This window comes from Aptenodytes forsteri, unplaced genomic scaffold, assembly GCF_000699145.1.
Source record: "Aptenodytes forsteri isolate BGI_AS27 unplaced genomic scaffold, ASM69914v1 Scaffold122, whole genome shotgun sequence".
NCBI classification, from domain to species: Eukaryota; Metazoa; Chordata; class Aves; order Sphenisciformes; family Spheniscidae; genus Aptenodytes; species Aptenodytes forsteri.
This window is the reverse complement of record NW_008794009.1, coordinates 667607-687964: the sequence shown is the minus strand read 5'-3', so window position 1 is coordinate 687964 and position 20358 is coordinate 667607. Positions and strand designations below refer to the sequence as shown.

General features: G+C 40.5%; 1 protein-coding gene across 1 annotated transcript in view; it reads left to right on the top strand.

Annotated features, from left to right (window-relative positions):
- The window catches only part of PARK2 (parkin RBR E3 ubiquitin protein ligase), a 659837-nt gene extending 643982 nt beyond the window's left edge, over positions 1 to 15855 (top strand). Inside the window, exons 11-12 of the mRNA XM_009290119.1 lie at positions 10404 to 10521; positions 14592 to 15855. Coding sequence (XP_009288394.1) covers positions 10404 to 10521; positions 14592 to 14701 — 228 coding nt within the window. The 3' untranslated portion in view covers positions 14702 to 15855. The remainder of the gene's footprint in view (positions 1 to 10403; positions 10522 to 14591) is intronic.
- The last annotated feature ends 4503 nt before the right edge of the window (positions 15856 to 20358 follow it).

The window sequence follows — 20358 nt, the reverse complement described above, 5'->3', positions numbered from 1 at the left end:
CTGACATGGGGTCCTGGGCCGTGGGCAGGGTGGGGGGATTCCCAGGGGACTGGGCTGGGACAGCAAGGTCTGGTGGTACCCTCAGCGCCTGACATCAGTTTGGGAAGCCTTGGAGAAGGAGATGTCTCAGAAAGAGAGGTAGAAGCTGATACAGAGGCATTCAAGTGTCCGTGAAAGCCAAGAGCTTTCAGAGATACAGTGGAAGCTCCAGAAAGAGAAGGAAGAGAGACGAAAGTGAATAAGCCTGTGAGAGGACATGGGACAACAAGGAGGGTCCAGGAAGCAGAGATGGTGGTGGCGAAAGGGGCCTGTGCTGGGCCAGATGTCAGAAGGAGTAAGGAGGAAGCCTGAGGTCAAGAGGGGGGAGCGGAGCTGGTGGGACTGTGGAGGGAGGGAGGGCAGCAGGGAAGGGGGAGTGGAGTCAATTGGCAGGAGGAAGGAAGAGGGCAACCGCAGCTGCGGAGCACAAGAGGGACAAAGCAGGTGCCACATGTGGTGCTTAAGGCTATTCGAAATAAAGGGGTTTGGACCTTATAATGGTGGGAAGCTAGAGGGCATTGCTTGCTGTTTGGGGTAGAAAAGGCAAACTCAGCAGCAGGCATGCAGAGAGTAGCCTAACTTTAAATACTGGTATATCACAATCTTTCAGATCTATGCACAGATATTTCATGGCCCATTGGGATGGATAAAATGTCCTCTTTCTACTGAAATGTCAATTTTTAGCCCTGATAGGCCATTGAAAGCTCATCTTAAGCATTTACTGGTGCAGGGCTGATTATTTCCCATCTTAGTGTGTGTTACATAATTTCAGGGAAATTAAAATGTATCTGTGACAACTTCAGTTGACAAGCTTTCTTTTAAAACCATTGCAGCCTCTTGGAGCTGTTTGAAGTTTGGGATGAGAGAAGTAATCATATTTGATGGATTAAAAGGCACAATGTGCATGATGGAATTAATGACACAGTAAAGGTGACTCCAGCCAGATTTAGATTTAGAAATAACCGCATAGTCCCTGCTACATACACCACAAAACCAAGCTTCCTGGCCCCTTTTAACCTCACCCATAGACAGCCTATGCTGATGGGGAATCTAGCCATAAACCAGCTTCCTCTGTAAGACCCCAGCTTAAAATTAGCCTAGCTTTCCTAGCACAAAACCTTTCTAGACAGTTTGCTTTTTACCAGGATAAGTAATGCACCTTCTTGCTCACTAGCAACTGGACAATAAAATGTGACCACATATTAGATTTGAACATGTACAGAGTAGCTCCCAGGACTGTTTTGGTGCCGGGCATGTTGATAAGACACCTGCAAGGTAAACTGTAATAGCAATAGCAATGACACTGATGTAAAAGTGGTGCATATGTAAAAGTGGTGCATATGTAAATAAGTGGGGCACAAAAATATAAATGTTTGAAAAAAATGACACAAACAGGATTAAATGGGTTATAAAAAGGTGTGTTTTAGAGATGGTTCTATGGACAAACTTTCCCCAAGATGGTTTTAGCTGCTGACTATCTTGTCGTGCCAAGCCAATGAGTATGCGATTATAAAAAGAGCTTTTTAGCAAGTTTGCTTTTTCAGAGTTTGCTGTGAATTTAATAAAGAGAATAAATTAAAAATCATGATAGATTTCTATAGTACAGCTGTACACAAATCCCTCCAATAACCTGCATTCAAAGGCTTGAACCTAAAAGAACACCTGATGTCTGTTTCATCATCCTACAAACCCAGTCTGGCAGCCTTTGTAGGACCCAGACGTACATCCAGGTCATCTCATTTGAACAAGCTCCACTGTTAACCCTAGGCCAGCAACAGCTGTAAACCTAAGCCTAGATAAAACGTCCACAGTGGCTCAAGTCTTAAACCTTGCCCAGTGGTCTCTTCTGCTCCACGCTCCAACCCAAGCTCCTTAAAAATCCTGTCAGGCCATATCTAGTCTTAGTCTAAGCCTTAATTCCAGCTAGTTCTAGCAACCTGGCCCTGCAAACCATGCAATCCAGGAAAATCCATTACTAAACATATATATTTAGCTGCTGGTGCAGCTAAAAATTGTTACCAATTTCTTGCGCACAGGTTACAGAATAGGTTGTGTGAATTTCCACCATTTTATTACATTGAAAATCTCATTACCCGCTAAAGATGTTCGTTTCAGACCAGGTTCATTGTATATGCAAAGTAAAAAAATTATTGTTACTCTTATCAAAGTCTTAGAAAGCTAATCGAAGAACTATTTTTAGTCCATTTATGACAACACTAGGACTTATAGTTCAAATTATATATAGTTAAAATAATGGAAATGGAAACTTTCTAGTAACACCCATTTCTCTGGTGTTATGTTTAACCTTCCAGTGTCTTTCTGGGTCCTAGGATCAACGGGTGCAGTCTGGGACGGGGGCTGGCATAGTGAGTCCTTTACCAGGAGGAGGATATTGGTGGGGTTTTTTCCTTCTCGTTGTATGATCTTCTTGGGGTCACTTTTATATCTTTGTTAACACACTCCTTCACTGGTCTGCAAGTCGACATTGGATCCAAATTTGCTATCTGTGGTGTGTTTTACCTAAGTCAGTTATGCCTTTGTTCTCTTTGTTATCACTAAGACTGTTTCTGCCCAGCTCTCAAGGCTGCATTTGGGTAACTGACCACTAGAGAGTTGTTTATAGCGCTGGGGCCTCCCATATCATCTTGTGCCTGTGCTTTCAAGGCCTCTGCTGTCATCCCATGCCTTTACTCTTCTGCATAGCATTTTATTGTGGGGTCAGAGACAGTTCATTCTACCCATAATACCTATATTTGTCATTGCTGTCTATTAGTTACAAAAATACATGTAACATTGTTAAACCACGCAATTATACAAAATTATACAAAAGCAAAAGCAAAATAGGTAATAGTCACCTGGTCATTAGATAATTGCTGTCACTTGCTAAACCAAATCTCTAGGGCAGGCCAAGACAAGTCCAGACAAAGCCTGATGGGTTCTGAGGCCTGTGGTGCTGGCTTGGCACAAGGGCTATGGCCTCTTACAAGAAACAGCAACAGCATTTTTACTGAGCCACCAAGCTACCTGTTCTAAACCTTCATCTACAATCAGTTTAGGTGTAAGTTTATAGCTAGTGCTGTAAAACTTCAACTCCACTCCAAACCTGTGGGATGCTACCTGTCCCAGCTGTAGCCCTAGGCTGGGAGGCCTTGCTCACCCAAATCTCAAAGCCTATCCCCAAACCTACCATCTTCAAATCAAACCTCAGCTATTTGCTATTTGAGTCCCAGTCCTTACAGTACTCAGGTAGCTGATGCAGGATCCAGATATTAACTTTGTTCTTCTGCCACTGGCAGTATAAAACTTATCCAGAAGCCCTGTCAGCCTGAGAACCCATCAGACCAAACCAAAAGTAGTCCAGTGCCTCGGCTGAGTCAGTGCAAACCTCAGAGATATAATTTTTTCCAGACCTGATCCTATTCATCAGTACATGTCACCTGGGCCCTGACTGCAACCCTAACCATAGTTTCAGGGCTCAGACCTAACTCGGTCATGAGCTCTCAGGCAACCGATCAGCTCTGAAGCAGACCCATTTGATCACTTTCCAGAAATGCTTTTTGCTGCACACGTGCGGCACAGAAGCATGCCTGCGTGTGCGCATGCATCCAGGAAAGCCTGTCACATCACCTGGCACCCTGCTGAAGTCTTTTGTAATGTAGTTCCTGGAAAGGCTCCCAGCTCACTTGGGCTGCAGGTGAGCCTCCAGCCCATCTTTTCCTCCCATTGCCTCATGTATGCAAATCTCGAAGTTGCCAGTAGGTGGTATGAAACATACAGACATTGCTTGCCAGGCCTCCCTTCCCATCCACTGAACAACATCTGTCTAATCTCTTATGCTATTCTGCCTGTAGATTCCCAGCAAGCATGTAGGGTTGTGAAGCCTGGTGTCTATGTATGTGGTGGTTTGCTGTAATTATGCAGCAGAACATATTGGCCCACTGTGAGCACAGGATATTTCAGAATTTGATTTTAATGTGGAATTACCTAATAAAGTTGTTTTCAAAATATCCTTAGCTGAACTATTGTAATGCTAAGATATGAAATATTTAGCTAACACTTCATGAAAATCAGGCTTGGTGCAATGTGTTTCTTACAATATTGTTGTGGAATTGAAAAACTATGCAATGTGCATATTAAATTGTAATAGAAAGACATAACGCTGACAAAATTATGGAATTGCATATGTCTCCTGACTTACTGTATGAAGGAAGTAGCAAGCTCCTTTTTTGTTTGAACCTTCAGTGAAGGATGAGTTGTTAGGGAAAACATATATATTATATTGGACTCCATAGTTATGTGACCTTCTGAATCAGTTCTTGGTTATCAGCATTTTGTGTTTATGCTCTAAATATTGGAAATATCACTTTCAGAATTGTTCCTTCACTATTTTGGCAAAATTTCCTTACTGCTTTTAGAACAGTGGAAAACAGAAGGTGAGGTATTTGAAATGGTGTGCTACAGGCAAGAGTTAAAATGAGAAACACACAGCATTTCTATGTAAACTTCTTTCTCTACTCGAAAAAGGGGGAAAATTAATCAAAATGCTAAATCGTAAACGCTGACCACAAAAATCATGAATTATTTCACTGCATTTTAGTGAAAGAAAAAGCTACTGAGGAGGTTCATCATACATAACATCTTTCAATGAGTCCTGAGTCACAGTATGAAATGTGGAACATCTATTATTAGACCATTGATTTTTTTTCCATCAGATAAATTTAAAAAGTTAAATAAAATATGGCTGTAGAAAAAAATGGTACACCTAGTTTGATTTCTAAAGTATCTTAAACAATTGGAAAAGAAACTGAGGCTCAGGGGTTTAGTAGCTGCTGAATTCACAATGTCAAGCACAGGACATTCAACCCACAGATGCCTAATTAAAGGAGCAAGAAAAATAACTATAACCAGGAGATGTCCTGTAAAATTAATCCCTATGTTATAAATAAAGGTGCACCGGAGGAAATCTGAGAATAGGTCTTAACTTTCTGTCTAATGAGAAATAGATGGGAACTATAGAGAGAGAATTTTAGCTTTCCTATTTTGGGCAGCAATAAAATAAAAAGACGTGACAGGCTGCTTTTGTTTATGAGGTTAAGCTGACAGTCATTTGCAGCTGTGTTACCACTTATGGGAGAATGCATGTTCTTTATTCCACTCGTGGAAAACGGTTATACAAGGATGACCTGTATTAGATTTGATTTTCTGCTTTAGAGCAGTGTAAATTCAGTATTCACCAGCTACCTGAAGTTAATTCATGCTGATATGAATGGCCCCAACATGCAGAGTGAGAACCTTGATATGCAGTGTCACCAAACCAGAGCTCTCCGATTTTATTTAGTGAAAGTCTCTTTCATCTTGTATCAGACACAATACCCTGTGTATATCACTTTGATTATAGCTAATTGCTGTCATCACAAAGCAGCTCTTTTTTTACGGCAGAATTCCCTAGCCATACCAGACAAATTGGCTCACACAAAACTGCTCCATGTGTTTAACTGGATCAGTATGGTACTGACACCTCTATTTTTCCAGTGCATGAAACATATTCCCATTGATGGGTATCTTTCCTGTTCCACATCTATAGCCATTTTTTAGTGTTTTGATTAGCCAGAATCTTCCTCTAGACTAGAGCACTGGTCCTGTAGCTATGTGCATCTCTCTTTGTGCGATTTTGACTCTTAAGTGACTCAAATAATGGATTTTTTTCAAAGGTCCTCTAGCCTATCTAGTGCCCTAGACGTCTGCTATTTTTCCCCCACAACTGAAGTAAAAGACACCACTAAACACGACAGGAGGTTAATTCATGTGAACGTGCTCATAAAAGAGCCCAGAAGAAGTCGAGAAAACAAGAGAAATTTAAGTTGGACTGTCACCATCTCTTGTAGATCACGCTTCAACAGATGAGGCTGCTTTTGCTTAGAGCTCTAGCCCAAAATAATTAGTGGGCTGTGTTAATCTAAATGTTATGGTGGGTTGAACATTGCTTTGTGTACAATGAATTATTCTTTGTCTTCCTTTCAAACCCTTTCAAATATCCACAGTTGTTCTCACATTTGTGCTAGAAAATGAGTAAAACTTTCTGTTTTGAGATATCTAAGCCTTTTTAAAATGCTATATTTCATATAAATTCAGAATTTTACATATTTCTATTTATTTTAAAAAAAAATCTTATTTTATCAAGGAAAATTAACTTAAAACCAGGCATTTCTGATCAAAAGGAAAGGTATTTCTGATGTAAAGGAAGCTGCACTAGGATATGTTTTTTATGCGTGACCAGCTTTTTTGTTTATCGAAAGGAATGTGAGCACCAACAGCAAACAAGCAGGAGTCCAAAAATTACATTCACTAAAGCGCTTTTTTGTTTATCAGAAAGTTATTGAGCACCAACAGCAAACAAGCAGGAGTCCAAAAATTACATTCACTAAAGCTAAGCACAACATAATGTTAACAGCTTCATATTCTATTCTGAATCAAGGGGCTTCAGTTTTCAGATGTTGTCTATGCTAGGCAAAATAAGCATGATCATAAAAGAAGTGTGCTTACATAAGACAGTATATAACGCAGTAGATGTCAGAATTTAACATTATACATCTAATGCTTCCAGTATTTTGAACAAGAAGTTTTGCCACAAATGTTTTTAATCGGGATGGTACTTCTTAGTTGCTGACTGTGAACACACACTTTGTTTACTTTATGTAGTTCTTCCAACAAGTCGATGTGTGCCCTATTACCTGAATGAGATGCTGCTTTAAGAAGGACACTTTATTTCTATTTCAAGATGCTTTCTGTCTCTGTAGGACTTTTTCCAGTACTGCCTGATATTGATTAACTGCATAAAAAGCTTTCCATGTATATGTTCTTGTATTGTTGTATGGCACTGAGCAGTCTCTGGTCTCTTTATCCCTGTTAGCTTTTCCTAAGGACTCAGCATAGAAACAGAATAGAAGTAAACCTGTGTCCTTCAGTGTCACCAAGTGATAACAAGACAGACTTTTTCCCCTATCTCACTAAGGGAATATTGCAAAGGGGATGTTCAAAAATGCTTGCAACAGCTCTTACTGTAGCTTCCTGTTATTTATGGGTATTCATTCCTGGTCATAATGTGCAGCACAGTTGAGAATCAAAAAAATTATTCATAAAGTGGCATGGATGGAATCTAGTAGCTTTTCACTAGTGCTGGGATAAGTATTTTGTAATAATTGAGGAACTAGAGCATATTGTGTGGGGTCAGCATCACAAGTGATCAACGTCTCCTGTCCGCAGCAAACTGGCATGTGATGCACACCTGGAGCATCTCTGAACTTCCTATCCAAGACCAGGAAGGCCAAATAAAGTGAGAGCTGCCTCTGCTTCATAGACCTGCTCTGTCACGCAGGCCATTGGCAAGAAGATTAGGTTTGCTAGCTTAGGATGAAAGAAGGTGATTTAAATAGGCACTGGTAATGGTGAACTGCCATGCACCTTTCCTTTATTGTTTCAGGAAAAAATGTAGATAAATATATGTGTGCTTGCAGTCATTGTATGTGGAGCACTAAATAAAGCACACAAACACTGGAGGCTTATAGATCAGTGTGGTATGATTTCTTTACGGAATTGGAGGGACTCCATCACTGTACTATTTCTCTGTATTTGCTTCCTGCAGCAGTAGGTTTTTTACTTAGCATTCAGCAAGACCCGGCATAGGAGGGATGCTTCAGCTCTGATGGGCTGAAAATATCATGCCGCTGCATCTATTTCATGCTAGAATTTTTGCAATGGAAAATACTAATGTAAAAATTCACTCTGCTGTTTTCAGCAGTTTGTTCTTTGTTGGTGAATTGCATATGTGCAGTTTGAAGTTGTTTATTTTAGTTATTCCTAAGCTCTCCCAAGTTTGTATTTGTTTTCAGAACTAAGATCAAATATCTTTATATAAATCAGATTAGCAATTTGGCATGTGAAATTTTGCCTCAGTGTCATTTGCTATTAGGTAAAAATTCACTCTGCTGTTTTCAGCAGTTTGTTCTTTGTTGGTGAATTGCATATGTGCAGTTTGAAGTTGTTTATTTTAGTTATTCCTAAGCTCTCCCAAGTTTGTATTTGTTTTCAGAACTAAGATCAAATATCTTTATATAAATCAGATTAGCAATTTGGCATGTGAAATTTTGCCTCAGTGTCATTTGCTACTAAGGCACAACAAAGACATGAAGACGGGGGAAAAGTATGTTTCCAAGTATTGAACCACACAGTTTCGATTTGGACTATTTGGGAAAAACAGAGCCACTATGAAGCTCTTCTGGGTTGACTACAAAAATTAAAAATGCATCTGGTCTTCTCATGTAGCTAATATTCTGAAAAGAATAGCAATGTTTTGTCACTACTATAGTGATTTTCATCTTGAATTATCTTTAACAATGTTAATAAATTAATTCCCGTTACAACCAGATGAAATTAGTATCACCTTCCTTCTGTCACTGAGCAAACTGAGGCCCAGGTCTAGCGTTCCCCACTCTGCTCATCCTGTGTTCAGGCCTCTCTGAGTGAGCTCAGATTGCTTGCTGAAGTCATCTTTCCTTAAAGATCAAGGTGTTGCAAGATCAATACCAGATTATGTTCTTTGCTATTAGCCTGAGCGGTTTTTTCTATTTCCCAGAACTTACGAATGTACCGTTGTACAGAGGTCATCTTTTTGCCGAATTGCTGAATAATCCAGCCGGGTGCGGGGCTGAGTGCCCTCTCCAGAAGCAGAGAGCTAAAAGTAAAAGTCACTTCTAGGATACAGCTGAGAAGACTTTGTTCACTTTTGTCACATCTACATCAAAAATACTGGCAAATTGGAGAATATTAAGTGAGGAGCAACAAAAGGGATTAAAGGGCTGAGGAGACTGATGTAGGTAGTAAAATAAAAGAAATAATACCATAAACACATTTTTGAGGTTTCCTGATTAAAAAAGTCTAGGGGGGGGGTTAAGATGCATGTTGCAATGGCCACCAGATGAGCTGAAAATTAATTTCTGCAGATGTTGCTCTTTGTTATTCCATTTTAACTCAGGTGACTTCAGCCAAGAAATAAAATCTAGGTCTTACTCACTGACACTGCAACAACTCACAGGTTTTATCAGTAGTAGCTGAGCAGAAATCAAGAGGAGCTATGGTTGTGTTGCATGTTTAAAAGTTAGGCCAATTGCCTTTTTCTGTCTTATTAGAAATAAATATATAAAAAAATTATCCATGTAAATAAATATTAAAAGTCTATCCACATAACAGCCTACAAGTATTTAGAAGGTATACACAAAGAAGTTATGGGAATTTTTACAAATCATATAATTTAGTTCAAGGTCATAATTTTCCCACATGCTTGAAAAAACCCACATTACGAATGGAGAGAGCAGAACTTCAAGGCTGGAACCTACATACATTGTTTACAGCTGCTATTCACATAGTTGCCAACCTTGCGTGACAGAAATGACCCAAGGCACTGCCATCTCTTTTGTCCTTGTACTATCATTTTAGGTAGGAAATTGCCAAGTAGGACACCTGTGCAGATTATGTAATTTTGTCCCAGTCATAAATAGGACAAACACAGGAGTCCCTTTTAAAACACTCTTCATGATGACTTTTTCCATCCGTCTTGTTCTATCTGGGGAGCTACTTGCTTTCATTGTTCCCTGGGTTTTTTTTTTTACTTTTTCTCCAAAATTTTTGTGTTTCTTCTTTGCGCCTCTTAAGGCCCCTTAAATTTATATAGATTTATGTTTGAATGAGATCTAGACCTCTGAAACAAAGGAGTACACTTTATTATGAAAAACAGTTTCCTTCCAGGGACCCCACCATTCTGCATTATCAAGTGTTGCATTGCCTTGGTGTTTTTGCTTTTCTTGCAAGAAGGGCTTTAATCCCTGAAGCAGAATCAAACCTATGGGGTCTAACATGTCATGTCTCAGATGGGTGCATCTGACTCCTGCTTCGCCTTGCCTTTTGCTTTACCTGCCTTCGTGCATTTGCAGCATGGATTGATGCCCCCGTGTCCTCCTGCCAGGGCTTTGCCTGCCACTCGGGGCAGGGAGCAGTGGGGAGGATGCAGCCTATGCTGCAGCTGGATGTAGGAAGGACCCCCAGGATGGCACACACTCCAGCTGCTGCAGCTCCCCCTGCTATCCCACAGCTCGGGATCTAACCCAATACACGTTGTGCACACTGGGAGAAAATAAGTTTGCATTTTGAAGCAAAACTTCTGCATCTCTCACAAAGTCCAGCCTACCTGGCCTTGCAGTCACTCCTGTCTGTTTCTCGCGGGTAAATAGTTACCACTTCAGTGTAGACACCATGTCCCAGCGCAGCCTTTCAGTATTGTGCCCACAGGTGGTTCTTCTCTCTCTTTGCAGGAATACGTAGTCGATGAACATGCAGCCATGCAAGCTCGATGGGAAGAGGCATCTAGAGAAACAATCAAGAAGACAACCAAGCCATGCCCCAGCTGCAATATTCCAGTAGAAAAAAATGGTAACTTTATTAGATATCTCGTAATTAACTGTCTTTTAAAATTCATTTTACAATATAAATGTATGAATGTGCATGTGTACATACGCACACTATTATTCCAAGAGAGGGAGAGCACACAGAGCTTGAATCTTCCCTCTGTCACTTTATCTAAATTATCTAAATCTAAATCACTTAGTTCTAAAGCCACTAATTAAGCCTCACAAAATGCCTGGCTATTTTATAGATAGGGAAAATGAGGCATAGAGAGACACTGGATGTAGAGTTCCTATGACTTCAGTCTGCTAGTTGTCTAGATTTTCCATTGTCACTGGAAAAAATAGACATTTGTAGGGCAAAACTCATCTCACGCTGAAACAGAACATGTGTCTAATGTAGGCCAGAAGAATCGCACCTAAAAGTGGGGTGTGGACAATTAGTCCTGCTGTAGATGTCTACACAGTATATAGCTGAATTTAGATGAGGTGAATCTCAGCCCAGTGACATGCCCACAGCAGAAGAGCAAGTCGGAGGAAGAAACACGAGCCCTGACAAACTGGTTGCACTAATCAATGCCTACCATGTAGGAAACAAAGTAATCTACTGGCACTGGGGTGATTAAAATGGGGAAAAGGAACAGCAAATAGGCTATACCCTACAGGCTCATGCTGTTCCAAGATTTAATTGTATTTATGTTAATTAATCAAAATATATTAAAATTATTGCCTAAATATTATATGAATATTAAGTATAGAGGATGCTTCTCAGTTTTGTGGCATCACTTATTCAAATGGGACTCTGAAAACACCAAATAAGACACTGTAAACTGCAAGGAGAGAACACTTCAAGCAGTGATACTACAGAAATATTACTGAGGAAGAAATAGGACAAAATCCTGAAGTCTGGTGTTTCATGAAAGAAAAGAAAGCAGTTGGCAGATGGAAAGTGGGAGACTTCTTCAAGCACAAGAAGCAGAAGGAAAGAAAGCATGAATTCAAGAGTGGGAAGGCAAGATGAGATTTGGCAAAGTGTAGAGAGCAAGGTGGGCAGCGGAAGAGAGATAACAGAGGGGTAGGTCAAAAAAATTATTTACAGACTTGTAAAACAGGCTGGAAACCAGAAGTTTGAACTGGATTAGAAATAGACAAATAATAACCATAACTATTCATACTTAACAGTTTGTGCATAGCCAAATAAAAAACCTTCTGGTCAGGCTGGAAGCAGTGGTAGGACATTTACTTTCTCTTAGACTCTGCTACAAATTCTTTACTGTTAAATTACAGGCAGTTGTCACTTGTCACAAACAGGATATCCCTATTTGACACCATGATATAATTTACACGACTCCCACTAATGTTTAGGGAAGTTGCTTGTAAAAATCCCCAATGTATCAAAAAGGAAATAAAGGCCATTATACTTTTTATCCTTGAAAGAAAATATTTACTGAAAATGGATAATAAGCAGGCAAAGACCTTTCCTTGCTTATAGCCTGACCCATGTCAGAACAGTGCCTCGTAATGCAAAATGCCAAAGCCACAGCAGTAGGCTAGGAATGTTTCAACATACTAGAATCGGCTGATCGTGCTGCCGCTCAGAGGGACCTCAGCAGGCTGGGAAATGGGCTGAGAGAAACTTCATGAAGTTCAACAAAGGGAAATTTACCGGTACAGGTTGGGGGCCAACTGGATGGAAAGGACCCGAGTGTCCTGGTGGACTACAAGTTGGACACAAGCCAGCACTGTGCCCTTGCAGCAAAGAAGGCCAATACCATCCTGGGCTGCATTAGGAAGAGCATCACCAGCAGGTCGAGGGGGGTGATCCTTCCCCTCTGCTCAGCCCTGGTGAGACACGTCTAGAGTGGTGGGTCCAGTTCTGGGCTCCCCTGTACAAGAGAGACATGGACTGGAGCGAGTCCAATGAAGGGCTACAAGGATGATAAAAGGACTGGATAAATAAATACCTGATGAGGCGAGCAAACAAGACAGAGCCAAACTCTTCTCAGTGGTGCCCACTGAAAGGACAGAAGGCAATGGGTACAAACTGAAACACAGGAAATTTCATTTAAACATAAGAAAATGCTTTTTACCATGTGGGTGATTGAAGACAGGTTGCCCAGAAAGAGTCTCCATTCTAGGATACATTAAAAATCCAACTGGACACAACACTGAGCACCCTACTTTAGTTGACCCTGCTTTGAGCAGTGGGGGGTTGGACTGGATGATCTCTAAAGGTGCCTTCCCACCTCAGTGATTCTGTGATTCTGTGAATTAAGGCGTGAAGCTTAAAAAGTGCAGTGCTTGCTTTCTTCTCTGGTCATGTGTACTGCATGTGCCAGCTTCTAGGCTAACATTTGTAAACTTGAAAGGAGCACTTCACTTCTGCCTAAGTACAGCTGGTGTCAAGAGACTGATGACTGTACACTGAAGTCTGCCAACAGTCCTCATTTGGAAGAAGTACACTGACTACACACAAGAGAATAATTCTACCTTCCCTCCCCAAATGCTTCTGTGGACACTGTCTTTTACAAGGGACAGTGACAATGCCAATAACTTTTCTATAATAGCCTATATTTCTCTATGTCAGTAACTTTTCTATAATAGCCTGTATAGCTATAGGCATTGTAGAATACTTCTATATGCCAATAACTTTTCTGTAATAGCCAAAGTGAAAGAGCGAAACACTTTCCCACAGCTCAATTCCCAGTCTGAGCGAGTTTAAACACACATCCACGTCTCTCAGAGGACTGCTGTACTCACAGAGCTGTAAGCCACGTTGCTTGAGGCCCTCTCCACTCTGACTGCTGATCTCAGCTGCCGTGTAGCAGAGAATAACATGATTTGTGTAGTTTATCAGGTAGAGCACAAGTTTGACAGAGGGTGCCTATTGGGCTTTGGGTCCTGTGCCAGGATTGAGATGCATTTTATCCAGTGATGGCTTAATAGGAATTGTGAGAGAGGATTGGATCTAAACCTTAAGTAAAGTGTAACATGGAGGTTGGCCATTGGTATGCTTAAATTTAAATAAAATATAAAAATGTCTGGTGAATAGCATCTCTTACACAAAGATATAATCTGACAAACAGACCTTGCCATCACAGCTAGTTTTCTCTCTCTGTCAGATGAAGCAGATAGGCCTATTTTAACAGTCCAGTTCTTGTGTCTCCTGCTGTTTTTACCTTTTGAGAATCATTCTGGAGCGGCATTTATAGAAAAGGTAGTGTAAGGGTGGCAGGTCGTACAGTAGGGAACACACAGTCCCTGTACCTCCTATCACCATCCGGAGTCAAAACAAAATGACATTTCAGCATTTCTTCATTCTGCATGCTTTTCTTTCAGTTTGAATTATACAAGAGATTTCTTTGTGTGGTAAGCAACATAATTTCCACTTGAAATATATTTCTGTAATGACCTTTGACAATGTTAATGTTTTATATATTACAAAATAAACATATGATCAAGGTTGTGAGCAGAGAGATTAAAGCTGCTCTCACAGTATGGGCAAGTAAGAAACCCAACACAGAAAACACTGATGCTATCAAAAGGCTGCTTCAAATACTAAGAAGGTCAAATCAACTTAAAATACTAATGTCATTTTGATGTAATCAGCAGTCAGCCACCGAAGTCTGTCTCTCTTCATTTATTCCCCTTGCAAATCTCTCAGTTGTTGAATCCAAATTCAAAAAAGAATTGAATTTTGTTCAACTTCTGGCTTACAGCTTAAGCTGTAAGGCTTACCCTTACAGTAGGGTAGAGTATCCTTGAGCAGACACCTCCATGATTGCTTTGAGAGGCCACAGACCGTCATCGCTTTTCCCTATCCCTAGCGCAGTCTCTTCCAATTTCAGTCAGGACTGCAGTTCCTACTCCTGCAGTCCCTCAGGTGAGACCAGTACATTCCACCCCAATAAGAGGGGGAGTAGCAGGTTTTAGAAAGCCCAGGAAAAGTATTCTCCAGGTTCGTTCTTTTCTTTTATTAAATATTCTACTTGGTTAGTAAATGAGCACCTAAGAAAGTTGATTTTAAAACTGCTAATTGTTGATTAACATCTCTAAGTGTTTGCCAAGTACCAAGGCCATTCTGTTGCTATTTTGCAGGTGGCTGCATGCACATGAAATGTCCTCGTCCTCAGTGCAGATTTGAGTGGTGCTGGAACTGTGGCCTGGAGTGGAACAGAACCTGCATGGGAGATCACTGGTTTGACTAGTGGTGCTGAGGCCAGCCCGCGTTGCTGCTAAAGTCTGCTTTCATCAGGGCCAAATTCTGAACTCCTTGCTTAAACAAAAATCCCAGTGGTTTCAGGGACACAGAGTTCAGAAGTTGGCCCAGTTTGTTGGTTTTTGCTTTCTTGCATATGCAATCATACCAAAATCCCACTGAAGTTATGCCAAGGGTTTTAAATCTACTAAGTAAAATGAGTATTTGTTTTAATTGCTCATCGTGGTACAAAGAAGGGTGAACTGCGCCTTTCTGAACTTGTGCAGTCTGTCAGCACAGAGAGCAGGCAGGGTTACCATGAGGAACTTTGCTTGACATTTATAGTCAGGAATCTGTAACTCTTGCAAGAGCGAGCAGCCTGCCTATGTGTGTGTGAGTGCGTGAGCGTCAAGGCAGGTGGAGGATGTTCCCTGCATCAGCTGCTTTTTCTTTGACCACTCCTTTGCTCATTCAGCACAATTTTTGATTTTGAGGCAGTACTTCTTAACAGTTTTTTTGGCAGAGGGGAGACTGTGGCTTTTCAGTGTTTTCTTAGGTTTCCTCCTAACAGGCTTTTTGTAGGGGTCTTGCTTTCAAACCAAATTCTCATAGAAACATCCAGCTTTATGCCGTATTTGTGCTTGTGTATTTGTAACATACAACACACAACCTGCCTACATACTCATTATAGACTTTGTTACCATTGGAAGATTAGCTAAGGATGCAGTTTCAGCTCTGTGACTGCTGTTGCAGTGGTGACTGGATCTGATTAAGTGTTGTGCAAGCTAGACTCACAGGGCTTCATTTTTCTTGTGCTTACAGCAATACTTTGGACATGGCAAGGGGAGGCAGGAGGAGACTTCTCAGGGGGGTTCTCCATCATCATTCTCCTAAATTGAATTAGAATATGGGTATATTTCCAAAAATACATTCACAGCTCAAACAGTGTGGGGCAGAGGGACATCTTTCATTTTGCAATGTTAACATAGTAAGTAAAGCTTACTAGCATTTCCAAGCCTGAACAATCTTACCGTTTGGTGTGCTTTACATTGCTGTCTTATTCTGAAATGAAATGGATACTGTCCACGTCCAACATGCCATGTAAGGATTTGCACAATTCAGTTTTGGAAAAAAAAACGCACAATAAATAAAGTGGTCAAAATTTTAAACTTTCTTTATTTCTTTTTTCATTTGAATACAAAGTCAGTGAGTATAAAGATGTTGGGTGGGTCATGCATTTCCCTGACTGATTCAAACTCCCAGCTGAGAGGCTAGCCCTTTGATTAAAACATACTATTAGCACAAAATAAATTCCGGGGCCATGGACCTCTTGTATCAAGTTTGAATTAATATTTTGTATGGCGTGACTGTAGAGTCCTGAATATACGGGTGTGTCTTGTATCAGTCAGTGCAGAGCAAGAAGCTTGAGGTATAAAGAAATCCCAGGCTCACTGCAAAAATGCCCAGCTGCTAAAAGCAGTGGAGTATTCATCTATCTCAGCTGGAAGTGACATTAAAAGTCTGAGGAAACAAAGGGATGAAAGGATGAGGTACCAAAAATGAGAGAGCAAACTGCTAGAATCAAGAAAATGAGAGAGAAAGGAAGAGGCAAAGAGAGGACAATGGCCATCTCTTAAAGGCCATTTCCCTTTTTGGCACCAGTGAACTAAAACGTACACAGAAGTAGGTACATTGAAGCGTAGGGGTGCAATAGAATGCTGTGATGTAGCTCATTTAGGTACATTATCTTAATGGGGATATTTTACTGTGAGCTCTGATTATTTCACGATTTGATTTCCTGTACCTGGGTCTATTTTATAATTTATATGGCTTGTTGCCAACAGGCTAGGGGAAAAAAAATCACATTGCTTAATTTTACTTTGATAGTGTGTTACATGGGAGCTCATTGCTCTATTTCATATTCACAAACATTTGGAATAAAAGAAGTCTGAATCTCTTTCCCATTTTTTTTTTTAGTGTCTTTCTTATAGAGGAAGAAAAACTTGTTCACTGTAAGGCAGTTTCACTGAGTTAGAGCCTGCCCTAACCAGTTAATGTTTTAATTGTCACATAGAAACATGTAATTTATGCCCCAGGATCAAGGTCCATTGAAGTCAATGGCCTATCAGCTCCTGTATTTCTTTCTGGCCTGGGCAGGGCATGGCAGGCTTGAGTCATAAGGCTAAAATAGAAACATCTCTTTCTTGGGAAGAACTTGGCAGAGGATGGGATTATGAGCATTCATCTAAGCCATAAGCAAGGGCAGGAAAGGATAATAAAGAAAGGAGTTCCAGCACTGACTCAAGATTATTCTCTTTAAGAGACTGACTTTATAGACACTTGTCACATAGGGTTTCTTCACACAGTCCAGATTTACACCCTGCAAAAAAAAAAATGTGGATCCTGCAGATTATAATAGAACATGTCCTGATCTCTGTATTAATACATATATGTCTGTATCAATATGCACACATACACAAAATTTGAGACGGTACAGGCTGTAAAACTAATTCCTGTTTACAGTAAGGATAATTCTCATAGTTTCCACAATTTAAAGTGTATGAAAAATCAGGATTAATGCTCTGCTGACACTGTAAGAATGTTAGAATTCCTATAGAGATGTGTGAATTGGACCTAAAATTTCCTACACTGATAATTGTTTTTTTCATGGAAAATGCCTTTTTAAAAAAATCTAAAACTTTTTTAAAAGTCTAATTGATATTGAAATTTGAAACAAAACAAAACAGAACAAACCAAGTCTTCAGTGTCTATTCAGACTGTTCTTCTTCTTTCAGCTCTGAACTATGAGAGTGGAATTCGTCTCACAACTATCTAGTTGGTTCGGTAGCCTCAGAGGCTCATGCAGAGACCTGTTGCCCATATGTATGGGGGGCCTGCTGAGTTTTAAGTACAATTGGTCATGGCTAGAGGCGTGATGGACATCCCTGCTGTTTCAGTAGCCTCAGAGGCTCATGCAGAGACCTGTTGCCCATGTGTATGGGGGGGCCTGCTGAGTTTTAAGTACAATTGGTCATGGCTAGAGGCGTGATGGCAACATCCCTGCCAGAGACAGGGTGCAGCTCCTGACAGGGCGAGCAGGACTGCAGAGCTCCCACACACTCTTGGCTCTGTCGTTGGCCTGGAGAGGGGAGCCTTCCTTTTTTTAAAACTTATGAACTGGCATTGCTTGCTAGCATCCATGAAGCCAGAAGCCAGCCTTGGCAAACGTTTCCTCTGGTTCAGCATGCACGTCTCTGGAAGTAGTCCTGGGCAGCCATGGGGGTAATGAAGAGAAACAGGACCCAAGCACGAAACAAGAGGGAAAGCAACCTGAGGGCATAAGCAGATGCAAAGGTTTCAAGAGCTTGTGGGTTTATGTTCTCCACTAGCATTACACTCTGGAAACACTAATATTTAACTGCATGTTCTGTATATTCAAGAAGATGATCTATCATGGTGGTATAAAGCAAAAAAGAAGTCTGTATCTTTTTACATCTAGGTTTGACTTTGTTAATTGAATTCTCTTTACCTTGAACCTTCTTCATGTTTCAGATTAAAACAATTACAGACTTGTTCTTGGTACTGCAATCTGGGCTCCTTTTAGTGTGTATTAAATGGATTAAGTACAGGATGTATGCTGAAGTATTCAATTATCATTGTCTTTATAATAATTCAGCTCTATAACAACAAAGCAAATGTCTAATATTTAATTCCAGCTGGCAGTGAAATCTGAATACGGAGTAGATTAAGAAGAAAATATGTAACAGCTTGGCTCCCTAAGGAAAAAGCATATCTCAAAGCTTAGCATAAATAATACTTTGGGAGCCATGACTTTGACTAAAATATCATTTATATGTCTGCCTTATCTCATCGCAAACTGCAAGCCAAAGAATTTCATTGAAAAATGTACACTTTAAAAAAAATTCAGTAAATGGCACTCCAGAAGAAACATTATGTCACTTTTGGGAAAGAAAAGTTGTGCTCTCAAAGGACAGCAAGCAGTGGGGCTTGCTTTTTGCAAATGAATATTAAGGTACCATCTATAGTGCAAACCAGTATGGTAACAAAACTTTTTGCCTACAGGTCTTGTAGATCATGTAAACTGAAGTAAAATTTGCATTTGTGGAGGGGAACCTGAGGTACTTGGAGGTGAGAGGCCAGATTCCAAGAGATGATGCTGCCCTGGAAGTTTGGGAAGATTTAGCCCTTTGTGCCAAACTTTCTCACACTTTGAGGCAACAACAACAACCACAACTGCTATGTCCCTCATGTTCACTGTGCTGCTCAAACCACTGTACAAGTAAATCATTGGGTGCAGTAAGCTCAATAAGCAACACTTGCAACAAGTTAGGAAGGATAAAGCGTACTATCAACTCTGAAGACTGGTTGGCCCCATGCTGACTTAATTTATCTGATTCAGCGTTTGACTACTATGGTGGTGGCTGATCTAGACAAACCCTACGCAGAGATGGAGAGCTGCAGTATCGCTCTGAACAACTAGATTTTGTTCCCAGGCAGCAAAATTCTCATGCTTCCTTTAGTTCCCCTTCAAGCAACAGAAAAGCCTGAAGAAGACAGCACCGGACCAAGGCTGCCAGAAGAAGGAAACCCCATGTCTAATTGGTCCTGATGGTCCTTCAGCAACTTCACCCAGATGTATCTGACAGCACAGCATTGACAGTGATTCAGCAAAAAGAGGCAAATGTACTACTTCACATTTTATCTGACTTGATTACAGTTTGTAAGGAAGTATTTCCATCTCTAATTAGCAAATTTAGAAAAACACCTCTCCCTTTTTTTCAAACATGTTTGTCTACTGATTCCTATTATGTTTATTTGTGTATGTATTTCCCCATGTGGTTCCCCTTGTGTATCATCTACTGATTTCCAGCTGTGGCTTCTCTTCAGATAGTTAATGCTCTAGCAGTTTTCAACTTGATTGTCTAGGAACTACTAGAGTACATGCACTGAGAGTCCCTTCTCATATTATGGGTAAGTATGTGCAGACCAGAAAACATTTAAATAGCTTTAAGCAAGCAGTAAGGTAGGCAAGTTGAGAGAAGCTCATTTAATCATATGGAGAATCATATTTAATGTAGCGGTTTGTGTATCTGCAGGGATTTTTTTTTCAGAAACCAGGACACATGCCATTTTGGTTTTCTTCATTATTATTAATGGTGCTTTTTACTTTGCTTTTAATTTGTTTTTCTTGTCTGTGTCTCCACTTTTCTGAATAATGGAGTAATGGTTCTATGCCAGTAGATAAAATATGCAACAAGACATCACCTGTTACATTATTTTTTGGCTTTTATCCCTAGAAAGCTTGAGGAATACACATAACCCATGTAGCCAGGGAAGTGCCATTATCTGTATTTTACAGTCAGGGAATTCAGTTCAGAGAACATGTCGTGGTTTAACCTCAGTTGGCAACCGAGTCCCACACAGCCACTCGCTCACTCCCCACCCCCTCTGGTGGGATGGGGCAGAGAATCAGAAGAGTAGAAGCGAGAAAAACTCGTGGGTTGAGATAAAAACAGTTTAATAATTGAAATAAAATAATAATAACAATAATAACAATAATAATGTAATAATAATAATACACAAAGCAAGTGATGCACAGTACAATTGCTCACCACCCGCCGACCGATGCCCAGCCAGTCCCCGAGC